The following is a 25,660-nucleotide window of genomic DNA, read 5'->3' as shown; positions in this document are numbered from 1 at the left end:
GAGGGAATATACTGGAGAAATTTTTTTTCTGCACTGTGCTGCAGTCTGGTGTGGTTTGTCAAAGTACAGTTGTGATTGTTGTTGAGGAAATGGTCATTTGCTGGAGGTTTTACTCCTGAAATGGAAACACAATATGAGAAGAGAGAAAGTGAGAGGAATGCTTTGATTTAGAGCATGTCTATAAAGAAGGGATTGCATTGAACGTGCAGCTGTGGTGAGGGTGATTTTTGGCTGTTGTTTAATTAGCTCTATTGAAGTTAGCAGTGTATTAGTCTTGAATTGGCACACATCTCTGCAGCACCAGTTCTGCTTATTGGTGATGTGGAACTGGGATGTCATTGGAAAGAGCTTGCATATAAACCTACACTCCTTCATTTCCTGTGGTAAGTGTACAGTGTTTGAGAGGGACTTTAAAGTGGCCCTTCAGTAGATCAGCAGGAAAGTTCACTTTTATTTTTGCATTGTCTGCAGTAATTCATATGCATGTTATTTCAGGACAATGGAGCTGTGAATGTGGTAAAAAGCCAGTTGTACTTCTCTATCATCTGAACCATCGAGAAGAAAATGTGCCCCAGCAATTGCAAAATCAATACTATATTTCCAGTCACTCGTTCTACTGAATTTTCTATTTGGTTTGGGCTTCCTGTGTGCAGGATGGTGTATAAAGCCAGCATGCCAAGGGGTCAAATTTGGAAGGACAGTCTAATGGGGAGGATCTGAGTGATGATTGAACATATAAACGGAGAATGAGAGAGAAGATGGAAGCTCTTTATAGAGAGAAAGAGAGATCTTCTGAATAAATCAATTGTGAAAAATTCACTGGTGGTAAAATGAAGATGCATCTAAAAAACAATAGCAATCAAGTTGAAGATGCATCTTAAGTCACTGGTCTTTGTCAGGCTCAAGGAGATGGTATGAAGTAATCTTTCTTGACTAAGGAGAGGTTATGTGGATTATGGTAACAAGGGCATTTTGAAAGAGCAAAAGAATTATCATCTTGTTTTAAAAAACGGAGATTGAATGTATGAATGTATTTTGGCAACAGTGGGATTTTGTTCATAAAATGGTTGAGAGTTTCTCCAAGTGTTATAAGTAAAAGAACACCCATTCTGCTGACTTGAGGCAGTGATAAGGTAGGGTTCCCAATGGAAGAAGGAAAACTAAGGAAGCAAAGAATTCCTTTAAAAATCACTCAGTGATTAAAAAAAACAGGCTGATATTTCAAACATTGTCACCAGAGCCAGTATATATGATTTCCTATATAGTGCATAATATAGGAATTGAGGAAACAAACCAAAATTGCTCGTGACCTTGCTGTGTTTAATAAATGTAATGGAGAAGATAGTGCAGAGACCAGAGCCTTGAAGAATCAAGCAGTATTTCTGTTGATGTCATAATTTGCACCATCATCCGTGTCCAATTTAATGAGTAAGAGGTGTAGGGCATATAACTCCATTTCCTCAGCAAAAATTGTAATTGTACTTCAACCACAACAGGATGGGGGGACTGCAGCACACACTGCAGCAAAATTGATCTGGTATATTCCAGTACAGGCATAACAAATACAGCAAGCAAGCAGTTTTTGCAGATTGTAACCTTTGCTAAATTTGATAACTGTTTGATTTTGATGCTGTGTTTTTAAGCTTACTGATGTTTTCCTAGTAATGTAAAAAATTCTACAATTACAGCAAAGTGAGCATCTCTTATATGTAGGTGAGGTCAGCAAATAAGCTGAGCCCCCTTGTTCAAGGCAGCTGCTCATTAACATTTTGGGGTTAGTTGTCAGAGCTGTGAGAAGGGCACTAGGCACACAAACACAATAGGCTGCCCTTTTCATATATTTTTTATCAGCTAAGTATGTACTTACAGAAGCTTAAAAAATCCTCTGTTCTTTGTGAATATTGTTTTTCCAACAGTTTTGTTCAAAGCACCTGTCAGCAATTTCCAGAAAATTGTGCTGCTTCCCTTGCATGCCTTCCCCTCAGTAAGAGTAGCACTGAATGTTCTCATAATCTTTTGGTTTAAAACAATTACTTTTGTAACAGTGTGGTTTGTGCTGATCACTGTGTGTAGGGGAGGACTCTCCTCTTTGCTGTTAGGTTAATTTTGTAAGTTGATTCAAATTTCAAAATGCAGAGAGATTTTCACTTGAATTGTATTACAATAATTTAGTGTAGCCTTATTGAATTGCTTACTGTAATCATTGAAAACAGGCACCCAAACATCCAGATGTTTAATTTCTTGCTTTTGGTGTATTCAGTGTAGAGTATTTTAACTTGTAGTATTTTCATTTGAGATAATAATGTCTTTTTCTTTCCTTTTTAATTTTTGTAGTGGTTACATCTTTTGTAAATAGAAAAAGGTATTCCTTGGATTGATCCTTTCTTAAGGAGATGCTCTTGGAAATAATTCATTTGTATTGGCTGGGAGAGCAGGGAGTGAAGAGGTACAGGCAAAAAAGAAGAATTTTTGTTTGTTGAGCAGAGGGTAATGGGAGACATAGGTCCAAGAACTTATTGTGAAGATGGAAAGAAATTTAATTTTTTTCCCCCTCAGAGGTTGTTTTAAACTGTAGTGCCCTTGGTTTGCTTTGTGTTTTTGTGTTTTTTTTTGGGGTTTTTTGTGCTTTTTTGTTACTACTTGCTACAGAAAACTCTACTGATCTTCCTGATTTTTTTTTAACATTGGGAATGCTCTGATTTTAATGTATATTATATTAGGTTTTAATATAGGAGTATAAAAGGAGCCTGAAGTATGCACAGCTTAAATGTTCAGAACACAGTAAGAGTGTTGAATGGCTGGGGATTAGTGGGCATAGTGAATAACCAACAGCATTTAAGAACTGAAAAGGTGCTTTGGGAACTGTTTACCTGTATTGTCATGACAGAATCTAGTCTTTGAAGTGTTCATTCTTGCTAAATGTGTTTGGTTGGGTTGGACACACAGCTCAAAGGCTGCTGTTATCATTAACAGTCATTTCTAAATGCACAGGAGCTGTCCCAGTGCTTGTCACTGTTCTACATAAAAACAGTTACAGAAGTGAGCACACACAAGGCATATAGAGCATTGTAGCTGTGACCCTACTTGTAAATTTTACTTTGAGGTGACTTTTTATTCTATTTTAATGAAACAGAGGAGTAGAAATAGAAATAACTCTACCTTGAGAGTAACACCTTGATATTGTTAACATTGTATGACTTGAGATACTAAAAAGAAACATGTTCAATTAACCAAATGAGTCTGCTTATCAAAACCTGCTTCTTTTTTTTCTTCACAGGTCATGGCAACCATAAGGAAAACAGTCCTTTCCTCAACAGTTCAGAAGCTGGCAAGGGAGGTGATTACTATGACAGAAATCTGGCCTTGTTTGAGGTAATTTCTAGCTGGTTTTTGTACTTCTAATGTGATTTGTGGTCTTCCATGATGGGAGGGATTGAGCACCTCTTTCTCCCTCACGTGCCTTTTTGTGGGTGTCCGTCTGTTGTCGGGGCATCAGTAGGCAGGGAGATCCTGTGTGGTGACAGAGCTCAGGTGTGGTGACAGCTGAGTCTGTGAGGCAGAGTTATAACTCTGTATAAATGTAAACATCTGGAATTAAGGAGGGGCAGACACTGGAGCCTTTTCCATAAGCACAGGACCACTCCAGGTGTGCAGGCTCTTCTGTGGCACTAAGGAGAGGGAGGATGCACCAGGATCCCAAAGGCCGTGCTGCTGTGCTGAACAGGAGGTACATGTTGTCTCAGCCCCTTTCTGGAAGGAATTGTAGTCAGATTTTTAAACTGTAGGTCAGATCAGCTGCAGGTCAGATCACAAGAAGGAATAAGAAAAGGGGTGCTTGGCTCATCCCTTTAGGGGTTGACCCCATTTGGGATCCATTTCTGCATCATGTACAAAGCACATAATGCTACTGATCCCACCAGAAGCTGTTCAAGGTGATACCTAAAGATATGAGAAAGCTGCAGGCAGTGGAATCTTTCTCAATTGGTTTTTATTTCCTGTGCTGCTTCTCTTTACCATGCAATTCCTTATTGTGCTATCAGACATGCAAGACTAATTTTAAAGAGAAAGGGGATGATTTTGGTCTGGGGCTTTTTTCATCCCCCCCCTGCCCCAACCCAGAAACAGAAATTGGATGGGATGAGTATAAAGGTGGGAGCCTTTATACATAAAGCCTCCATACATGTGGCTTTTGGGAATTTTGTCTAGATCCACATGAATTAGATAACATAGTTTGGCAAGTGTAATAAAATCATCAGAGTGCATACATGTCTACAATAAGCAGAGTTTAATCACTAAATCTCTGATTTGTTTGGCAGCTTGACCTTTTTAAAAGTGTGTCTGTTGATGTAAGTTGACGTTAGAGATACATGCAAGGTACACATTCATTTTCTCACAGTTCTAAGGCTCAGACTTCTTCATTGCTGTAATTGTGCTTTGCAGCACCTAAGGAGAATGATTCACATGGTGCAGACATTTTGGCCTTTTCCTATCAGAGTTGCCCTCCTTTCAGAAAATTAAAACCTCTCACCTGTGGTTGAGGCACGGTGAAATACTCTGTCATTTCCTGGATGATTTTTCTGGTGTGTTCCCTGGTAGCCTCAGGCATGCCCAGGAAGGTGTGATCCCAGCCACTCTTCAGAAATGCTGTCAACTGCAGAAGTTGACTTGTTGTCTTCTTCCACAGGAGGAACTTGATATACGACCAAAAGTGTCATCTCTGCTTGGCAAGTTGGTCAACTACACAAATCTTACTCAAGGTGTCAAGGAACATGAAGAAGCAGAAAGTACTGATGGATCGAAGAAGAAAGTATCAAAAGTAAGTAAAGATTCTCTCCATAGCCAAAACTGATGAATGGGATGATTCCCTGTGTGATTTTTGGGGAACTGGCCTCCCTTCTGCTTGTTCTTAACCTCTCTCAGGAGGTTAAGACATGACAATGACAATCTTGCAAAGAAATGCCGTGGAAGCTGTAGGGAGCCAGCTGTTACAGGAACTGGGGCAGATGTGGGGTTGAAACTGTGCACTGCAGTGCAATTCCCTATGCTTGGTGTGGATTTGGATAAGAAGGCTTTTAGTGGGCTGCAAATAAAAACTAAACAACCCCTCAGCTTTTTCCCAGTGCTGTTCTAGCTGCCCAGTGCTATCTGACACATCTTTACAAGGCTGGTAGGTGATGACACGGGGCTTGCAGCAGACAACACCCATCTAGAGTGGAGGGTGGAGGTCAGATTTGACACCCTGGGGCAGCTCAGGAGTCACTCTGGTGTCAGACACTTAGGCAACTGAATTCTGCCCCAAAGCACCTGCGTTTAGGTGGTTGGCCCATCGGGCTGGCCCTGGAGTGGCTGTAGCAGGTGAGGCTGGGTTGTTGGTAGTTGATTTCTATCAGGAGGGCAGTGTTTAACTGCTCCTCTCTCCTCTGGCAGAGCCACAGGTGCTGTGGTTACTGCTGCACCTGCAAGTGGCGTGCTTGCATTTTATGGCTTGCAGGCCTGTCAGTTTGTTTACAAGTTCTGTCGAAAGAAAGGTTTCCAAAAAAGCTAAGATAGCACTTGAATTCTGCAGGTTTTCTGGCACTGCCCTACGAAGTTTGAGCCATTTCAGAAAGAGATGGCAGTGATAATGCTGCAAACCAAAAGTGCTCTCAAGGAACAAGCAGGTTACCCCATGCTGAATGCCCTTACTCCCTTACTCACACTCCAGTTCCTTACTCTGCAGTTTTACATTGGGGATAACAAAATTGTTTTGTCAACATGAAGCTTAAAACTCAATTTTATTTGAGACCACATCCACTAAAAGTGCTGCAATATTGTGGTTAATTTTACATCATGACAGGACTGAGCTAAGGTCACCTGGGTGAAGTAGCTGCATTCTGGTCCTATAAGCTGACATTAAAAAAGTAATTTAAACATTTTAATTATGATTTTCTTTTGTGTGGTATTTGCTATTATACTAATGGCTGAGTCTTTTCCATAGTTTTTACCTTCACAGTACTAATGAGGAATGTCAGCTGCATCTCTGTTTTAGCATGCTTTTGGTGGGAATAATGTCAGGCATCAGCTGCTAATATATTATTATTGCATAATCTAAAATAATTTTCATCCTCTTGCTGTCAGAAGCAGATTGATTATTTCCCTGACAAAAGCAGAGTGGTGGAGGGTACAATAGATACAGTTGCTGTGATTTTGAGGAAGTTCTGATCACTTTTGTTCTTTATTTCCTTATTAATTGCCTGACCAGAATACCAGGTAAGATGCAGAGCAATCTGGAAGCTAGGGATCTGGAATCCCTTGCTTCCCTGGAGAAGGGATTGGGAAAAAGGATGGAAAGAGGATTGGGAGAATTTGGCAATTGGACTGTAGCATACAGTTGGTTAAAGCAAATGTATATAAAACTTCACAAGGTAAAAATGGGGCAAATACCAGAAAACTGAGAACTTGTTTCCAATTCCTGGTAGAGTACCATGCATGGTGTGCTGTTAATATTTCTACATTTAGGTATGATTCATGCTTGCATATTTTCAAGCAGTTTACTGCCATTAAAAAGGACTATTATCTTTATTAAAGCTTTGTTTCTATGGCAAAATGGAGTTCAGGTTTAATAACTGTGTTTTCCTGAATTATGCTTTCCCATGTCCCAAAAATGTGTGTTCACAGACTTCTCAGATGTTTTTTGTAGGATGGGCTTGGTGACCTTTCCAAAAGTGACAGTATCATGCTGTATTAATATCTCAGTGTTTTCTGTGTAAACACTGCAGTTTCCTTAGGCAAACCTTTGTCTGCATGTCTGTCTCTGGGATAAATTTCATCAGCTGCAATATCATAACTGCAGCTTGAATTTCTTCTCCATCTCTTGCCATGACCAATATAAAATTTTAAACATCATGCAGAATATAAGACGACTGAAAACCTTGGCCAATAATTATAACCATTAAACCCAGGAAATTTAAAAGCAGTAACTGGTCAAGGGTATGGATTGAAGGTATTCAGAAACAGTGCAAACAGGATTCTTCTACATACTTCTTTTTAGTCACCTTTGAAGTGTAAATCTCCGTGCTGCTGTTACTTTATCCTTCCCATCTGAGCATGAGAACAGGAGTCAGGCAGCCCATTCCAGCACCTGCAGGTCTGTTTTAAGTGGATAAACCCCTGTTAACCCTCCCTTGGTGGGTGCTGCACTGGGTGTGTTCAGCTGGTGTGACAAAGAGTGACCTGCCTGTCACTTGCTGGAATTGGCATCTCATAGGCAAGAGCTGGAGCAAGGCAGATGAGCAGGCTCTAGATCTGATATTTAAAAATGAACTAAGGAAAGAAATCCTTTCAGTAAGTGACTGTAATTCTCTGAGCAGGTAAGACAGGTCTCTCAGCGAGGACCTTTTGGGACCTAGAACAGCCCTGCCTGCCAAATCACATCCTTTCAAACTCATTTCATTCCAGTGCAAGACATCTTGATAAGAACATGTCTTGTTTCAGAAATCCCACTAAATACTTTCGGTAGTAGCATTCTCTGTTAGGCACACATCAGGTAAAATTGACACAACTCCAATGTAATAAGGTGGAAATTGGGTTGCTTTTTCTTTTCTAAGCACAGTCTTGCAATAAAGCACTTAACAGTCATGGTGCTATAGAAATAGCCCCTTCTCATGATGGAAAAAATTAGATAAACTGTTTTTGTTCATGTATCTTTAGCAAGGCAGTTAATTTCTGTGCTGCTGTCTGTCCTCATGCTACAGAGCACCCGTGAGAGCTGTCATTGCTGATCAATGTCCCTCAGCCCTGCAGCCAAGTGCTTTAATAACCCATCACACTGGCACAATGGAAATAGTGTCCTTCAGACTCAGATCAATATTTACATAAATTATGTGTCTGCAGCTGATGAGAGTGAACAGAAACATGATCTACATCACTGAAATTGAGACTGTTTTTGAGATTTTTCTGTCCCTTCTGGGTTGTTCTAAAGTGGTGTTCTTCAAAATGTCTCTTTTATTTCCTTTATGCAGCATGGGGTGTTACATTTTTTCGTGTGGTTGCTGTTGAGGCTGAACATAATAATACCCTTGTTTAAGGTCACATTCTGTTGAAACTTCAGCACTGGTTTAGTATCACTTAGTGATGAAAAAAAGAATCAAGTCACTGCAGATTACTGGTGTTCAATATTTCTGTGAACAAGCTGGTTCAAGTAATATTTGTAAATCATTTTCTTATGAGTAATTTTTTTCCACAGAGTAAAATAACCCAAACTAAACTCTTAGGCCTGAGATACACTTAGTAATACTTTGGGCAGACACCTGGGCATTTCCTAGGCTGCTCTGCTCTGCAGGGGTCTCACAAGTGTACAACTAATGCACAATTTCTCTTCCTCTGTGGTGGAAGTGAGCTTGTAACTTGATAGGCTTAAGAGGCCATTTAGGAGGGTGGGGGAGAAGATAATGGAACAGTGGAGCAAAGCTGCAGGGACCACATAGGGCAGAAGGTAGCAAAGAGCTGAGCTGAAGTGGATTCTTATGCAAAGGAAGCAGGTGTTGGGAGGTTGTAAAGGGCAGGCTGAAATCTCACCTGCGTTCATAGTGTGCGGGGAACTGTCACGTAGAAAACACAAAAACCATGGTCCATTTACTTCTCCTGTGTAGCAGCAACAGGATGGGCTTCTTTTCCCAGATGCCAGTTTTGACAAACTCTTTAACTCCTTTATCCTGAGATACCCACACAGCTGATAAATTCACTTGATGGGCTCTGATATGTTGTGAGGGAGGGACTGATGGATGAATGGACAGATAGATGATAATAAAATTATGTGGAAAGTGTCCCTGAGAGGCAAAGTGTGCATTAATGTGACAGTGGGAAGCCCCTGTGCTGGGCAATATCTATTTAGTCCTTTCTGAGTATAATTTCTGACAACAGTTAATTTTGTCCTCATACATATCCTGGCAAAGCTGATCAGGTTAGATATTTAGGATGGTAATTTGTATAAAATGGCTGATGATTGTTTAGAGAATTAATCTGTTCTAGTACTGTGGCACTGGAACAGCTGAGGAACCACTCTGGCCCCCTGCTTGCAGGTCTCATAGGGTAACTCCCCTGCAAACCCTCAGCACATGATTTTGTCATCCACTTTCCTTCAGGAAGTTCACCTGAGCTGTAATGTGTATGAGAAAAGTCTGGTTGATTTGTTTCAGCTTTAGTTAAAGAATTCAAAGCTGACTTCAAAAAATCCAGTCAGCAGCTCCTGGCACCTCTAACGAAGAACAGTTCAGATCATGTTCTTGGGCACGGTTCTGTTTCATGTCTGGCAGGGCAGGTTTCTAGTGCAGATGAGGAAATTCTGGATTGTAACATGTAATTGCAAGTTGAAGCACTAAATTCCTTGGTTGCTTTTGACCTGGTGATCTTAAACATGTGATTCTTTAAGGGTTTTGCTTTGTGTATGAAATACACTCTTGAATTACCTTATGTAAAGTTTTTGGCACACATTTTATTGCTTGTCTTTACTGTTGCTTTTGGTTCATGACTTCATTTGTCTATAAAGGTGCTATTTATTTTTGTACCTAGTTAATCCTGTGTGGAGTCAAATTTGAACAAGTTTGGTCATCTCCCTTTAATATCCTTCTCATTTGAATGATTGTTCAAGGGCTTCTTTAAATGCTGCCTAATGTGTTTTGGAATTCATGTTTATTTATAGAAGGGAGTATGAAAAGGGATGAGCCTTTCAGAAGTGACATTCTATTTCCCCTGTGTTTTAGAATTAAGTCTAATTTTAAGTGCAAAAGGAAGCCTTAAAAAGCAGAAACAATGGAATGTCTTGGCAGGAAACCACAGAGATTTGGGACTCTGAAATGCTGCTGGTGCCAGGTGCACCAGTGCAACAAATATTTTTATATTCCTTGGAATAAAACCCTCACCAGTGGCATTTTGATGCCGTTATTTTGGATGATTATTCTGCAGATGCTATGTTGAAGGCCAGTCATGTGCAGTTCTGTGAAGTCATGTAACTTGTGTTTTCTCAGTCACTGTCAAAAGCAATTCGGAGTCTGATGCTGACATTGAACTTAAGAAAGAAAGGGTAGAACCATTAGTTTATATGAAATGTATAAATGGAAGAAAATACATTATCCATGTCTCCAGATTGCTTCCAAATCTCTTCTAGCTGTAACATGACAAAAGTATGTCTTCCTTGAAACTGATTTGTGAACTCTGGGCAGTAGGGTAAGGATCTATCTTGGGGTCTGCAGCACTTGACACATTTCATACTAAAAGTTCTATGGGTCTAAAAAAAACCAAATAAATGTATCTCCTGTTGTTACTAGTCAGTATTAAATATTGAGGTTAATTAGTTAAGTATGTGACAGGGACAGCATTTGGTTCAGAAATTCATGATTTTGGAGTTTATATTGTATTTTGTGGAAGTCCGGCACAACAGTATTTGAATGTTTCTACCCTTTTAAAAAATGAACCTCAAGGCCTTTTTGGTTACCTCTGCTTTGAATAATTTCAGATAATGAATATCAACTATTTTTTTTTCCAGTCACCCAGCATGGGCACCCTGATGGGGGTGTATTTGCCATGCATGCAGAATATCTTCGGGGTTATTCTCTTCCTTCGGCTGACTTGGATGGTGGGAATGGCTGGAGTTCTTCAGTCCTTCCTGATTGTATTGCTTTGCTGCTGTTGTGTAAGTACTTAGGTACAATAATGCATGTGACAAAACTCTGTGAAACTACTGGGAAACTTGGGGAGGCAGCATTGTAGGTGCTTGTGTAAAGAAAAGTCAGATTTAAGCCAGGCACTTTTGCCATGTTTGTAGCTGCAGGATTTTTTAAATTTTTTTTTTTTTTTACTGTTACTTCTAAGCTGGCAAACTGTAGTGTAAATACAGTCTTATAAATAGTGTTTGTTCAGCAAATAGCTGTTTTCCATGCCTGCCCCAGGTGTGGGCTGCCTGCTTTGCTGGACCAGCCTTGGTTGGAATGGCAGCTCTGCAGATGGAGGAGCACCTGCATTCCCTTATCTTGCTTTGTCTGCAGACACCCACTGTTGGAGCTGATAAAGCAGGGGCCATCTTTCAAACAGAAGTCTCAGCAGCTCAGTGATTAAATTCCTGCTGCCCTTGTTTTCTTTTAGATAATGAGAGGCAGAATAAATAGAAATGCTCTATCATATATGCAGTGGCAGCTTTGTTTTATCAAGAAATAAGTTATGTTTTAAAAAATGTTGTTGACACAATTGCTTCCTTTTCCCTGTTTTCCCCAGACTATGTTGACAACCATATCAATGAGTGCAATTGCCACGAACGGTGTTGTTCCAGGTAAGTGTAGTTAGCAAGTGTCTCAGTTGTGTTAAAAAGGTAAAAAAAACCTCAAAACCTAAGTTGCTGTAAGCTGTTAACGTGGTTTTATTCTAGAGAAATTTGCTTAATCCAGAATACAAAGCCTGAATTAATATCTAATATTTCTCGTTATCAATCAGGCTAAAGATAAATTAATTTGGTTTTTACCTGTGTGCTAGCAAAAATGATACTTCAGTTGAACCTCAAAATAGCAGATACACTGTATATAATTCTGTTGTATTCTTTTTGTGAATCTTTAAACATTTATAGCTATAAATTATAATTTTACTCTCACTTTTCTTGTTTCACAGCTGGTGGCTCCTATTTCATGATATCTAGGTCATTGGGCCCAGAGTTTGGTGGAGCTGTAGGGCTGTGTTTTTATTTGGGAACAACATTTGCAGGAGCCATGTATATCCTTGGTGCCATTGAGATTTTATTGGTGAGTAGTACCAGAGTAATCCTGCTTTAAATACAAATATCGTATAGAAAGTGCCCCAGTACTCTTGTCCCATGTTTGCATACACATTACAGGAAGAGACTGGAAGGTCTCCAGTTCCTTGGTGTCCAGTTTTTTACCTCTAGTGCTTCCCTTTGGGAGCTGCACACTCTGAGTGTGCAGACTGGGAGGTCTTCTGACAAGACAGATGAAAGTGTGACTTAATCCAGGACTCAGGCTCATCTTTGATAAAGGTTGCACTGCTGACATAGAAAGGGCTGTTATCTCATGACTTTTTCTGTAGAAGATTCCCAGTGAAGAGCATGCTGCAGAATGCAAAGTGATTTACATTTCTAGTACAGACAGAGTCCTGTGCTGGTGTTCCTCCAGCTCACTTTTGCTTTCTCTTGTTTCAGACATATATTGTGCCACAAGCAGCAATTTTTCATCCCTCTGGTGCCCACGATGCATCCAGTGCCATGCTGAACAACATGAGGGTCTATGGCACCGTGTTCCTCATCCTGATGGCAGTGGTGGTGTTTGTGGGTGTGAAGTATGTGAACAAATTTGCTTCCCTCTTCTTGGCCTGTGTGGTGATATCCATCCTGTCCATTTATGCTGGAGCTATCAAGTCCATCTTTGATCCACCTGAATTTCCGTGAGTAACGTTTCTGGTGGGGGTTGTAGCTTTGCCTGTGGGTCTGGAAGTTGGGCTTTAATGGAGGTTACTTGAAGCTTGTGCCTGATACATTGTTGAAGCTCCTTTTTTTGAGAATTACTTCCAATATTTTTAGCTGTGTATAATGACAGTGTGCAGAGCTCATAGAACTGAATTTTCTTAGGCTAAAATGAACATAATATTACACTACCTTAAACTTGGTAGAAGGAAGTCTCGTGGTGAGGCTGATGGAGGCTGAACACTGCTCTGCTTCCTGCAGAGCCAGTCCAGTGCCTTGGCCTGCAGCTGTTGGGATTTGAGTGATGGTGTTGCTGGGTTATTGGTGAGTTCTTAGGGAGCAGTTTGGCAGGTCCCTTTTCCCCAGCCAGTCAGACACCACACACTTTTCGTGGCTGGAAATTCGTGGTGTGGTCAACTCCTTGCTGAGAAACTGGGCACCTCTTGGGAGTCTGTGGGGCTGTGTGGGGCTCCACAGAAGCTTTCCCTGCTCTGTGAGGAGCCTGCCCTGCACCCAGCATGAGCTCCTTGGCATGCTGGCAGCTCAACAGGGAATCAGCTTCTTCAACTCAGAGCTGGAGCAGCAGCAATGTGGATGGATGTGTTTCACCAGGAATGCAAACTGTTTTCTGATGCTGCTGACAAGAGATGAATGGAATGGAAATAAGGGAGTTGGAGCTGCATAATTATTCACATCTTGAAATGCTTTGACCATAACTAAGTACTTGCAGCCCTGAAGTGTTCCCTTTGGATATTTAGGGCCCAATGATTATAGAGTTTTACAACAGTGAAGGTTAACAGCAATAAAAGTAAAACAATGTCTCTACATCCCCCTCGTTATCTCTTAGATTGTTCTTGAATGTTTTCCCTTGGAATCTTTCTTCTTGGAGTGTAATCCTTTTTTTTTTCCTGAAGTACCAAGATAGTGTTTTTATTTTTAATTTTGTAGGGGAAGGCTTCTTGGAAGTTACTCTTCACAGGCTTGCAAACTGTGCAAAAACAGCCCTGTGTTTTTAATTTTCCTGTCTTCAGTGATCAGTAGGACCTGTGAAACAACTAAAATGGAATTACAATTAATTAAAATTAATTATGATTAAAATTAAAGAAGCTTTATTTTCCTGTGGGTGTTTTCTAACAGTGGGAAGAAAAGCTAAATGAACTTTTAGGAGCAGGAAGCTGTTACATTACGTCACTGTCTGGTGGAATTGTCTTTAGACAAGTGGATTAAAAATTTTTCAGTGCTGAAACAAATGGTGTTTGTGGTTAAATGAAACAACAGGCAGTGGAGGATTTTAGCAATTAAGGACAGTATCTGCTGACAAGAAGAACCTTTGCTTATTGTGATTTTAATATATGTTCCTAATTCTGAATCTAAAATGTCTATATTGCAGTTCAAGAGTTGCAATGTAGAAACTGGGCTAATGAGGTTCCAAATATCTTTAGATATTCTAAATATCTAGTAATTTGAATTGTAGTATTCTTCACATTTCTTCCACTCCAGTAGTTCTGTTTAATAAAAAAAAGAGAAACCAACACTAAACAACAAAAAAACCCAAAAGTTGTCCTAGTTGTTCCCTTTTATTGTTTAACATAAATAAATCCAATTCCATAAATCAAAAAAGTGGCTTTATATTTCTGGCCCTTAAAAGGACAGATACAGTCTTTGTTGTGCTACCACCATCCTTTGAAGGTGAGAAATGATGTAGCACAGTGGAGCCACTTTAAGTTTCCACATGATATAAAAGAGTAAGTATGGGTGAATGGGGATTTCATTTTCCCATTTACATCCAAAAACTCTGCTGTTCATGTTTCCCTTCCAGGATTTGCATGTTGGGCAACAGGACTCTGTCAAGAGATCAATTTGATGTTTGTGCCAAAACTGTAGTTAAGGATAACATGACTGTGGCCTCCAAGCTTTGGGAACTCTTCTGCCACAGCACAAACTTGACCACCGAGCACTGTGATGAATATTTCCTAATGAACAATGTCTCGGAGATAGCAGGAATTCCCGGAGCTGCTAGTGGCATTTTAATAGGTATGGTAGAACCCTTTCTTTTCCCTTCAAGGGGAGGCATGCTGAGCAGCTGAAATGGGTCAAACTCTTCCCTGCTGGTTAAGAAAAAAAGAAAGAAGAAATGTAATTACAGTGAAGAAAATGATCTTCAATAAAGAAAGTCTTATAACGTTTAAAAAGAGGAGATGGAACTTTTGTCCTGATACAGTCCTTGTCTCCTGTAAAATTGATTAAATTTCCCTTGTTCATCTCATAATTTCAGCATGAAGTCAGCTGTAATTTTAAGTTATACTAACATGAATCAGTTATTAAAAATTTTCAGAACTCTATAGTGACAGCTGTCTTCTTTAGACAGGTTAAGATTATCCCCTGAAAGATAAGAGTATGTGTATAGAAATAGTGTGTCTCCTTCTTTGCCCACTCCCGAATGAAGTATAATTGAAAAGTGTTCATTATTGAAATGAACACCAGGGAGCAGGTGCTGAATGCAGGTGCTGAGTACCAGAGGTTCCCATTTCCACAGAAACTAGCAGTCCAGTTTCTAAGATTACAAGAAGACTCAGCATTTGTTAGTGAAATTTCAAATGCCAAACACATAATTTGGGAATTCTTCCACTCACTGAAGAACAAACCCATTTCTGTCTAGAAAACTGGTGATATTGCTTTGTATTCTCTGAGCTACTGTGTTGTGTGGTGGCTCATAAGAATATTCAGTGTATTTCCTTTGGTTCAAGTAGGTACGAGGTTAAAAAAATGTTACATTTAGTAATAATAAAGTTTAAGTTGCTTAGGCTTCTGTAGACTATTGATACATGTTTGTGGTTTTCCTGTGTTGATCACTGAATTGCATTTGTAATCCTCAGTTATAAACCCATTATAATGAGAACAGGTTTGAACTGAAACATGCTTTTCTTTTCTGTGGTCTGATAATAACCTTGAAGATAACTTATGGAGCAATTATTTGGAGAAAGGAGAGATACTGGAGAGAGCACATCAGCCCTCTGTGGATGTGGCAGGCCAGAAGAACAACCTGCACCTGTATGTGCTCTCAGATATCACCACGTCGTTCATGGTGCTGGTTGGCATCTTCTTCCCTTCAGTGACAGGTGAGAATGCTGCCATGAGGGGCCTGCTGGGGCTCTGAGCTTCCTCCTGCCCTGTGATCTTACCAAAATCTACTTTCAGGTATCATGGCTGGTTCCAACAGATCAGGGGACCTCAAAGATGCACAGAAGTCCATCCCTGTTGGAACAATTCTTGCCATTGTCACCACATCACTAGTCTGTATCCTTTTCAAATTACTGGAGTGCTGGGACATTGTATCTGATTTCTGGAACTGCTTTCAGCTCACCAAATTGTCAGGGCAAGTATGGTTGGCCAGCAGGGGAAAAAACCCAAAACAACAGAACATTAATCCTTGAGCTGAAATAATTGTAATTATTATCCTGTTACTTTCCATCCCCTTTTTTGTGATGGGTTCTTTTCTTTTGCATTCCCATTGCTTTTCTTTGCTATACAGTGATCTCTTTTCGTGCTGGTGGTGTACTTGGAGATTTTTTGTTTTTTAGGTTGCAGTGAAATATTAAGATGCAGGGAGGCTTTAATGGGAGAGTTCATAAATTTCAGCTCCTTTTTCTAAAAAAAAAAAGCCTTTTCTTTGGAGTGACTTTAAGGGAGTATAGGTTTTCCTGAACTTTTTAGAACAAGATAAACTGGAGTCAGAAATTAGACAATGTTCCCAAGTGTTTTTGCAGCTCTTCAGGGATTAGGACAACAGGAGCTTTGCTTAGGAAAGACTGTCTTCATCTCTGCTCTCCTGCTCAAGAAGAGATGAGCCAAGATCTTTCAGCTTTATCTAGCTCTTGATGTCCTAAAGGACAATTTATCAACATAGAAAAAAAAAAAAACCAACCAAATTCAAAAGAGCTTTCTGAATCAGTTTCACCAAAGGGCAGCTGGCTGAGACAGTGACTCTCCTGGAAATTCTGCTGTTTCATTCCTGTTTTTTTTTTTTGCCAAAACTTGCCAAGCTGTAAATCAGGATGCAGCTTGCTTGTGCCAGTTCTTTAGGAATGCAGCATTTCCCTGCTGTCACTTTGGGAACTGACCCTGTACCAAGAAGTCAGCATTTCCTGTGGATGTAGTGAATATTAAAACAGGTCCCAGCCTTAACCCCCAGCTCTGCTGGCAGCTCTGGCCTCACCCAGTGGGTGACTGGATGTGTCCCTGTTCATGCCACACCAGGGTGAAACTGTCACTTTCAGGAGCAATGTTTCTCTTGTGATTGCAGTTTGTAACTTATAGTTGCATTTCAGGAGTAGAATTCAAGATTTAACCATTTGTGTGAGCTTAATTCACGAGATTAAAAACATTACTGGAATGCCAGATCCAAAAAGCCTGAGGTATTTTGTACTCCCCAGTGCAGAAGCAGCACAGTTAATGACAAACCTGATAGCCAAAGACTTATTGGTGATGTAAATGCCAGCAGAGATACAAAAAAAGAATGTGCAAGGTAGTGGTTTGCTGTATGTTCAAAATATCTGACACAGGAGAAGGAGAGAGAAAAGAGAGATTTTAATATCAGCTTCTGTACTAGCAGATTATATTGACATTTTAGTATAAGAATAATTAATTTGATTTTTTCTCCTTTATCATAGCATTTAAGCCTGCCCTTTTAAAAAACTGAAACTTAGAAGAAGCTTTCTGTGTAACATTAGGAGATGCATGTGAGCAGTGAGACATTAATTTCCCTGCCAGCTTTACCATGTACTTGTGGACAAGCTGGAGTGCAAGTGCCACAGGGTGGAGGCACATACTGTCCTTTTCCCAATACTTTCATCTGCCATGTCTAAAGAAATTCTGTTTCCTTAGCACACTCTGTCCTCCAGACTTCAGTTGTGTCTTATTATTTGGAGCCTGCATAGAAGGTGTTGTCCTGAGAGATAAGTAAGTGTTACTGCTTTAATGCTCTCTTTTGTTTTACTTTTGGGTTTTTTTTGCAGTGTAGGTGTGTTCTTGCCTGTTTTCTCTACATGCCCCACTCCTCTCCTTGTTGTTTTTTGATTTTTAATTTATATTTTACATTAAAAAAAATTACTTCTGGTTTGCTTTTAAACCATATTTGTAAATTGTAAGCATAGTTTTTGGAATCTTCTTGCATTCCATTTGATATTTTCTGGCATGGCACCCTCAGATTTTTCATCCTGTGTCTTAGTTCTTGCATTTTTTTTTGTAGCTGTAAAAAATAAGGTTGTGATAATAATGCAAGAATTTAAAAATCTGTGTAATGAAAAGAAAGGTTGAAATCAAGCTGCAGACACTTCCAATTTGTATATCAGAAGTAACTGAGAATATTTGCTACTTTGTGTTCTCTAGTTAAGAAAATAATATAGTATTATTAATAATACAGTATAACATATTAAAAATTTGGTATTATTAATGATAGTATTTAAATGACATGCTAAAACTGACCTGGAAACCCCAAAGATGGGTCTCAAAGTAGTCCTTAGAGTATGAGAGCCTGGGTGTGTTCCTGCCTGCAGGTTCGGCGACGCGGTGAACAAGAACCTGGTGGTGGGCACGCTGTCGTGGCCCTCGCCGTGGGTCATTGTCATCGGCTCCTTCTTCTCCACCTGTGGGGCAGGGCTGCAGAGCCTCACCGGGGCGCCCCGTCTGCTGCAGGCCATCGCCAAGGACAACATCATCCCCTTCCTCTGGGTTCGTACCTAGGAGAGGCTTTCTGCTCCTGCTTCCCCCCAGCTGCCTGACTGACTTCGTGCCCTTAAAATCAGATTTATTCTCCCCAGTTTGCCCAGCGCTGAAGTGAGGGGCAGTATTTTTAATGTTGATGAGTTTTTTGTTTTGTTAAAAAGAAAGAATGCTTTGAAGGATTTTTAAGTAGAGTTGCAGGGTAATTTTATCGAGAAGTCGAACATCTAATTCTGTGAAGCATGGCAAGCCATTAGAATAATTTGACTCCTTGCTCTAGAGAAGGAAGTACACAGGAGAATTACTGTTGATTTTAAAAAATATAGTTTTCTTTTTTCCCATTGCAACCATATGAAATACCTGGAAGATATGCTTAATGTTTCTGTTTCTTCAGATCTTTGGTCATGGAAAAGCGAATGGTGAACCAACGTGGGCTCTTCTGTTAACAGCATTAATTGCTGAGCTGGGAATCCTTATTGCTTCGCTTGACATGGTGGCTCCAATTCTCTCAATGTAAGAAACAGCCTGGTTGCTATCTCAGGAGGGGAGTAGAAATACCCTTGAGTTTTGTTAGTTTGATTGTCTTTCAGAACTATATCTTAAACCAGTAATGCAAATTCCCAGAGCCTGGGTTCCACTTCTGTAATTTCTATGAATCCTCTGACTTCAGGCTCTACATATAAATCTGTTTCTGCTCTGGAGTATTTTGTGAATAAGCAAGTTTTTATTATGTTTTTATTTGGTTTGAAAAAAAAATTAATCACAGAACAATGACAGCATTATGTTGTGAACAGATCTAACTTGATCCAATTAAAAAATTGTTCCAGCTACTTTATGCTAATAGTTCAGGCTAATAAAAATCAGAGGGGTTAGGGGTACAGGGCATGGGAGAGGGCAGTGGGGTTTTGACTTGAAATCAATCATGTAATCATAATAGATGCTAGGATCTAAAAATGTGCATGCTAAAAGGTTTTGCACTTTGTTTTGCAGGTTTTTCTTGATGTGCTACCTCTTTGTTAATCTTGCATGTGCAGTCCAGACACTCCTGCGAACCCCCAACTGGCGGCCCCGCTTTAAATACTACCACTGGTGAGTGGAGGGCTGGCACCTCACTGAGCCTGCAGTCTGCACCTGAGAGGTGCTCCACCTCCAGAAGGGCAGGGAATACCTTTTATTGCTCTGGGTATCAGTTGTACACAAGAGCCAGACTCAGATATGTCATGGCACAAGAGTTTCATTTTAACAACGGGATACTGAAACTGGTGGGACTGGGGACATCCAGTGGAGGCTTTGCTTTCACTGCCAGTTCAGCAGAGACAGTTTAAAGAAAAAAAGGGCAAGAATGTAATTGACTTGTTTTTTAAGCTTTTCTGCCCCACTACTTATTAATACCTTTGCTTTTTGTTTTAGGGCCCTCTCATTTTTAGGCATGAGCATTTGCCTGGCACTGATGTTCATTTCATCGTGGTATTATGCTTTGGTAGCTATGCTTATTGCAGGCATGATTTACAAGTACATTGAATACCAAGGGTAAGTATTACCTGGATAAGAAAGGGTAAGAGGGAGGCTGGATCTCTTTAATGAATTATCACTAGAGTCTTCACATTTGGAAAAGGAACTGTCCAGAGATGACTTGGAGGGCTTTCCTTATTAGTTAATTTTTGTTCTCATTATTTTACTGTGTCATGGCTAAGCAAAAGCCCCTGAAATACTTTGTTGCTAAGCCTTTAAAGGTGTTAGATGAAACATGAATCACAGGAAGTAGAAAACTGGTTGGGATCTATCTGCTGTGTACTGACCATGATTGCTTCAAGCCCAGAAGAGCTGATGCCAACCATTATATTCCAATTTATTTGGTGCAAAGACCTGTCTAGAACAGTCCTTGAAAATTTGAATTGGCTGCTTGGGTTGCTGGAAATCAGCATTGGATGAAGTCAGGCTGTAGTGTGGCTTTCTAACTTAATTTGGCCTATTAACTAAATTGGGTGTTGAAATGCCAGATGTTTATATATGCTTGGGAAGCCTTCTCTGTAGTGTTGATTACAAATTAAGCCCAGAATGGTGGGTCATCATACATATTTTACTGAAACATTTTCACTTTTCTTATGTGATCTGTGATATCGCAGCCATTCATGCCCAAATTATAAATGTAGATGCCATACATGTCATGTTATTTAACTCATGGTGAGGTGCTCAGATCTCTGTAGCCTGATGTAAGTGTGCAGGTGAGTGCTTCTGGAGCCATGTGTTGGCTGAAGTGTTTGTTCTTCACAGGGCAGAGAAGGAGTGGGGTGATGGCATCCGGGGCCTGTCGCTCAGCGCAGCCAGATACGCTTTGCTCAGACTGGAGGAGGGCCCTCCACACACCAAGAACTGGAGGTACGCACCCTGGACTGATGAAATGGCTGGCATGGTTATCTGCTTGCACTCAAGGAATTAAACTGGACTCTAAACAAGATCTGTGAATGAATTTAAATGCCCAGGATATTGAAAAAAGTGTTGAGTTTGCAGTAAGCTATCCTGTTGCTACCAGGCTGTCACTGTGTGGACTCCATATGTGCAGGCCTTTAGTGCCCTTTGGATCTTTAACTGGACTCCAAATTGGTGGATTCAGAAGTGGAACCTGGGGAAACTGGAGGTCTATGAGTACAGAGGTGTAGAGGCCAGGAAATGAGCAGTGGCCAACGTTATTCCTTCTGATGTCATCCCTTCTTAGTGTTGAAAGCAGAGTGGGCAAGAACCCTCTTCTTGATTGGGCATTGCACAACCCTTGGGCTCTGAACAAGAGCAATAGGAATCTATCAAAGACAGAGTTTTATAAATCTTTTTTTATACTTGTTCAGACAAAAAGTGATTTGATTGTGTAGCAATACCTTAAGGAACAGCAGGCAGGTGGGATCTGTGTTTAGATGAAAATATTTGTGTTTTCCCTGTGCCGGGTTTCTGGAGACAGAATACAGCTATTTTCTTGGCATAAGTATCCAGATAGATCTGGGAGAACAGCCCTACAGTATGAACACTCTGTGTGCTCCAATAGTGCTTAAAAGAGCCTTGAAAAACATACCTGTAAATAAAACACTAATGCAAGCCTCTCAAACTTGAGTATATCAGCAGGTTTTGTTACTGTCAGCACAATACAGCAGCAGAATTCCCACAGTTTCACATCTACTTTAACCCAGAGAAATAAAATATTAAGTAAAGTCCCTTGAATGTGTGAGAGACAGAAGGAATGTTTCAGAGTTAAAATTGAAGCACAATATAAGTGATGAGAGGCAGTTTTTTTACATGTGTTATTGTTAAAACTTACGTTAAAAAATACGTTGTCTTTTTTATTTTCTCCAGGCCTCAGTTGTTGGTGCTTCTGAAACTTGATGAAGATTTGCATGTAAAATACCCTAGACTGTTAACATTTGCATCCCAGCTGAAAGCTGGTAAAGGTTTGACTATCATAGGATCAGTCATCCAAGGGAATTTCTTAGAAACTTATGGAGAAGCCCAGGCTGCTGAGCAGGTCAGTGTCCTAAATCCTGGAGTAAAAAGGGGTGAGTGGGCAGGTAATGCAAAATTTTGTTTTGTAATCATACGTGGGAATCTGAAACTGGAAATCCAAATAAAGTCAATTGGCCTTGGGTTTAAAAAAGTGAGTGTTACAGGATTAGAAAATGGGAAGTAAAATAGTAACACAGATATCACTATCTACTACTATGAATAAGAGATGATACCACAAACCAAAATATCCATACATTAATCAGTTAGAAATGCTGATATTTGGAAAGAAACAAGTGGGTGTTTTCTCTTTTGTTTTATGAAGGAAATCTGATGAGCAGAACTTTGCATTGTAATATGCTTTACCTGTGGACATGTGAACCAGGAATTTGCAATGTAATCTCATGACAGAGAAATATTCTGTCTGTAAAGGAGTTCCTTTTGGAAAAGAAAACTGAGATTTTTCCTTGTCTGTCTTTCAGACTATTAAGAATATGATGGAAATTGAGAAGGTTAAAGGATTTTGTCAAGTAGTAGTAGCCAACAAAGTTCGAGAAGGAATTGCTCACTTGATCCAGTCCTGCGGACTTGGTGGCATGAAGCACAACACTGTGGTTTTGGGGTGGCCCTATGGCTGGAGGCAGAGTGAAGATCCAAGGTCTTGGAAGACATTTATAGGTGAGCATTAAAGGTTTGATGTGATCAGATGTTGTGAACAGAGATGTTTATTACACACATGGAATTTTAACAGAATCCTTGTAAAATTGGTTTTGAGTTTGTCTTTTTTTCTAGTATTGATGGAGAAGTAGGTATTTTCTCACAACGCTGCTCTGTTTGAAATACCAGTTCCTTTAGGTAATGGACCTAAGAAAGATCTTCAAAGATTAATCTAGCAGCTAAAACTCAGGTGTCTAATGAATGGTTAAAAAATTATGGGCTTGAGACATGCCAGTTTTGTGGCAAACTATAATTTTTTTCCTAGATAATCTCTGTTCTGTCAGTGGTTCTAACCTATCCTTCTCTAGTGGATAACACTCTCCTTGCCTCTATCTCTCTCCTTCTACTGTGGTCCAGGTACTTAATCAAATTAGAGCAGAGCAGATGCTGTCTCCTCATACTTAGCTTTGAAGGTTGCTGCTTTACTTTCCAGTGTGAAATAAGGCTTGTGTTCCTGTGAGTCTGCTTTATCCTGGCTTTGTCACTTGGACTGACCTGTCTGTGCAAGCCTTGCTGTACATACTTTTCTGTATTTTCTGACTTTTATGGTTTGCTGACACTTGCTCAGTGAGTAGCGTTTTTCTAACCATAAATGACTCTTGCAGAATTGGAAATAACTGTGTTCTTCCCTTCCTGGGCAGGTACTGTTCGCTGCACAACTGCAGCTCATCTGGCTCTGCTGGTTCCCAAAAATGTCTCTTTCTACCCCAGCAACCATGAGCGTTACAACGAAGGCAACATTGATGTGTGGTGGATTGTACATGATGGAGGCATGTTGATGTTGCTTCCTTTTCTTCTCAAACAGCACAAAGTAAGCAGCTACACACAGAATGTCCCCCACCTATTTCTGCATTCTTTAGTTTAAAGAAACATGGTCCAGCTGTAGAGCCTGTATTGATAAATGAGAGTGGACATGTTGCTAATTTCTGTTTTTTAGAGCAAAGTATTATTGGTTCAAATAACTGAGAGTTGGTGTTCCCTCACCAGGTTTGGAGAAAATGCAAAATGAGAATTTTTACTGTTGCTCAGATGGATGATAACAGCATCCAGATGAAGAAAGATTTGGCTACTTTCCTCTACCAGCTCCGAATAGAGGCAGAAGTAGAAGTGGTAGAAATGGTAAGGGAATTGAGCCCATTTTTCACTTTATTATGCATATGATGATGTTTGGTTATGACTTGATTACAAACACAATATTTGTCCTTATTTCTGCAGCACAATAGTGATATCTCAGCATATACTTATGAGAGAACTCTTATGATGGAGCAGAGATCTCAGATGCTGAGGCAAATGAGGCTGACAAAAACTGAGAGGGAAAGGGAGGTATGTCATTTGTGGTTGTTCTCTGTGGGGGATGACACAGAGTGCCTACCTAGCAGTGTGTTATGTAGCTGCTGCTTAAATTTAACTCCTGTGCTCTAAAAATGTAAGGAAATTCTTCTAGTGTAGCTTTTTTTGTTTCCCAAAATTGCATGTAGTTCTTGGTTTTTTTCTTTATATCCGGTATTTGTCTCAATTTATAGCATATCCTGTTTTCCTCCTGAAGATGTCTTTCCAGTTTGGACTTATAGGACATATGACTATGATGTCTATGACATGTAGCTATGAAAGATGATCCATCTTTTCTGCATGGGTTTGTGAAGCTTTTTTTTTTAGTTGTCAAAACTAAAAAACTTTTTTTTTGGGCTGGTCTTGTCTGCTGTTCCTGACCATATCATGATGTGAGCTGGACTGACATTTTTTTCTTGTATAGATACAGGCTTCTGTCAGTCTCCAAATTCTACTTGGCTTACACCCATCAAAACTGTTGAAAGTCAGTTTGGTATGTAAGACTTTTGGCTAGGGCAGATGCCTGGTATCACAACTCTCCTGAAGGCTAAATTGAGTGAGCAAAATAAAAGATACAATGGAACAAAACGTCTATAATTATTTAAAGAGCACCAGAGAACATAAAATGAAGTCTCTGAGTTCACCTGGTCACTCATGTGCCCTCCAGGCTCAGCTTGTCAAGGACAGACATTCAATAGCACGTCTGGAGAGCCTCTACTCAGATGAGGAAGATGAGGCAGACCCTGTTCCTGAGAATATCCAGATGACCTGGACAAAAGAGAAATGTGATGCTGAGAAGCGGAACCGAGGCAGTGCTGTGGGGAGCTTTAGAGATCTCATCAGCATTAAGCCGTGAGTCTTGTCTAAGTCTACACTTTGCATCTCTTGAAGCTCTACATGTGCTGTGCTTTTAATTATCTCTTGTTTCCTAATCCTTGGTTTGGACTTGTGCTATAAACATTGAGACCTGGCTATAAAAAGACAGCAGTTAGTCTCCCCAGAAACCTCTAACCAATCAAATGTGCACACATCCCTCAATATTTCCCTTGGTATAGCCAAATGCTAAATTGGAACTGTTAAATCCTGTGACAACCTCCCTACTGTCTCCCAAATTCCTCAATAAAACACACTGATAATTTCACTGATCTGATCAGAACTTAAAAGAAAAGATGATAATTTCACTGTCTAGTGTGTAGTGTGGATGTTTAACCCATAAAGGAAGAAGCTGTGGAGATGGTGATGAATGACTTGGAGCAGCATCTGTGTGTGATAAACCCCCTGAGACTTGCTGCTGCAGGAGCGCTGGCATGTACCAACAGCTGGGGTACTACCACTGAAGAGTGAGAAGTAAAGGTCTATTTTGGCTTTGTGTAAAACTGTGTGACTCTCCTGTGACTTCTTTGATGTTCTACATCTCACATGAAGAGCTCAGTCAGTTTTGCATACTTGGCAAAGTTCCAGATTTTTTTCCCCCTCATAAATTAGAATTCCAATCTGTTTTAGGCTGAATCATACTGTAGAAATTCTGCTGAATTTGGTGTTAACTACCTGTACTTTTTCCTCTTCCATGCTTTCAGAGGGTGGGAAATCGTGTAAGTTTGTTATTTAAATTAGAAGTACATTAAGATGGTTGAGAGGAAAGACTTAATATTCTCAGATAAAAGCAGGAAAATTGTGTGTACTGGTGGAAGAAAAGGCACTAGGGTTGGGCAGTCTTAGCAATGTTTTAAAGGGAGCAGGATTAGCTACTTAAGCTAAGTATCATTATAAGTAGGATGTAACAAACTGCAAGAGTTGTCCTGACAAGAACTAAGGATAGAAAACAATTCCAGTCTGAACCTATTTTCCTGAGCAGAGTATGACACAAGCAGGAGGAAACATTACTCATTTAGAGAAGCTCTCATTGCACAACACTGCTAGGATGTTAGTTCTGGCAGTTTCTGGGCACTAAACAAGCCCTTTCTTGTA

General features: G+C 40.1%; 1 protein-coding gene across 9 annotated transcripts in view; it reads left to right on the top strand.

Annotated features, from left to right (window-relative positions):
* The window catches only part of SLC12A4 (solute carrier family 12 member 4), a 46,093-nt gene that overhangs the window by 17,036 nt on the left and 3,397 nt on the right, over window positions 1-25,660 (top strand). For 7 of the 9 annotated variants that reach the window (XM_038147965.1, XM_038147969.1, XM_038147972.1 and 4 more), the window contains 22 exons: window positions 3,278-3,372; window positions 4,685-4,816; window positions 10,523-10,669; window positions 11,248-11,302; window positions 11,635-11,765; window positions 12,179-12,420; window positions 14,259-14,473; window positions 15,394-15,558; window positions 15,638-15,736; window positions 17,341-17,398; window positions 17,995-18,169; window positions 18,555-18,673; window positions 19,151-19,249; window positions 19,571-19,690; window positions 20,435-20,539; window positions 21,503-21,671; window positions 22,129-22,324; window positions 23,005-23,174; window positions 23,351-23,482; window positions 23,579-23,686; window positions 24,360-24,544; window positions 25,270-25,284. In XM_038147965.1, the coding sequence (XP_038003893.1) occupies window positions 3,278-3,372; window positions 4,685-4,816; window positions 10,523-10,669; window positions 11,248-11,302; window positions 11,635-11,765; window positions 12,179-12,420; window positions 14,259-14,473; window positions 15,394-15,558; window positions 15,638-15,736; window positions 17,341-17,398; window positions 17,995-18,169; window positions 18,555-18,673; window positions 19,151-19,249; window positions 19,571-19,690; window positions 20,435-20,539; window positions 21,503-21,671; window positions 22,129-22,324; window positions 23,005-23,174; window positions 23,351-23,482; window positions 23,579-23,686; window positions 24,360-24,544; window positions 25,270-25,284 (2,932 nt within the window). The remainder of the gene's footprint in view (window positions 1-3,277; window positions 3,373-4,684; window positions 4,817-10,522; window positions 10,670-11,247; window positions 11,303-11,634; window positions 11,766-12,178; window positions 12,421-14,258; window positions 14,474-15,393; window positions 15,559-15,637; window positions 15,737-17,340; window positions 17,399-17,994; window positions 18,170-18,554; window positions 18,674-19,150; window positions 19,250-19,570; window positions 19,691-20,434; window positions 20,540-21,502; window positions 21,672-22,128; window positions 22,325-23,004; window positions 23,175-23,350; window positions 23,483-23,578; window positions 23,687-24,359; window positions 24,545-25,269; window positions 25,285-25,660) is intronic. The other 2 variants (XM_038147966.1, XM_038147970.1) reach the window with 1 other exon arrangement.

This window comes from Motacilla alba, chromosome 11, assembly GCF_015832195.1.
Source record: "Motacilla alba alba isolate MOTALB_02 chromosome 11, Motacilla_alba_V1.0_pri, whole genome shotgun sequence".
In the NCBI taxonomy this organism is placed as follows: Eukaryota; Metazoa; Chordata; class Aves; order Passeriformes; family Motacillidae; genus Motacilla; species Motacilla alba.
Note: the sequence above shows the minus strand (reverse complement) of the source record. Positions and strands in the feature narration are given on the sequence as shown.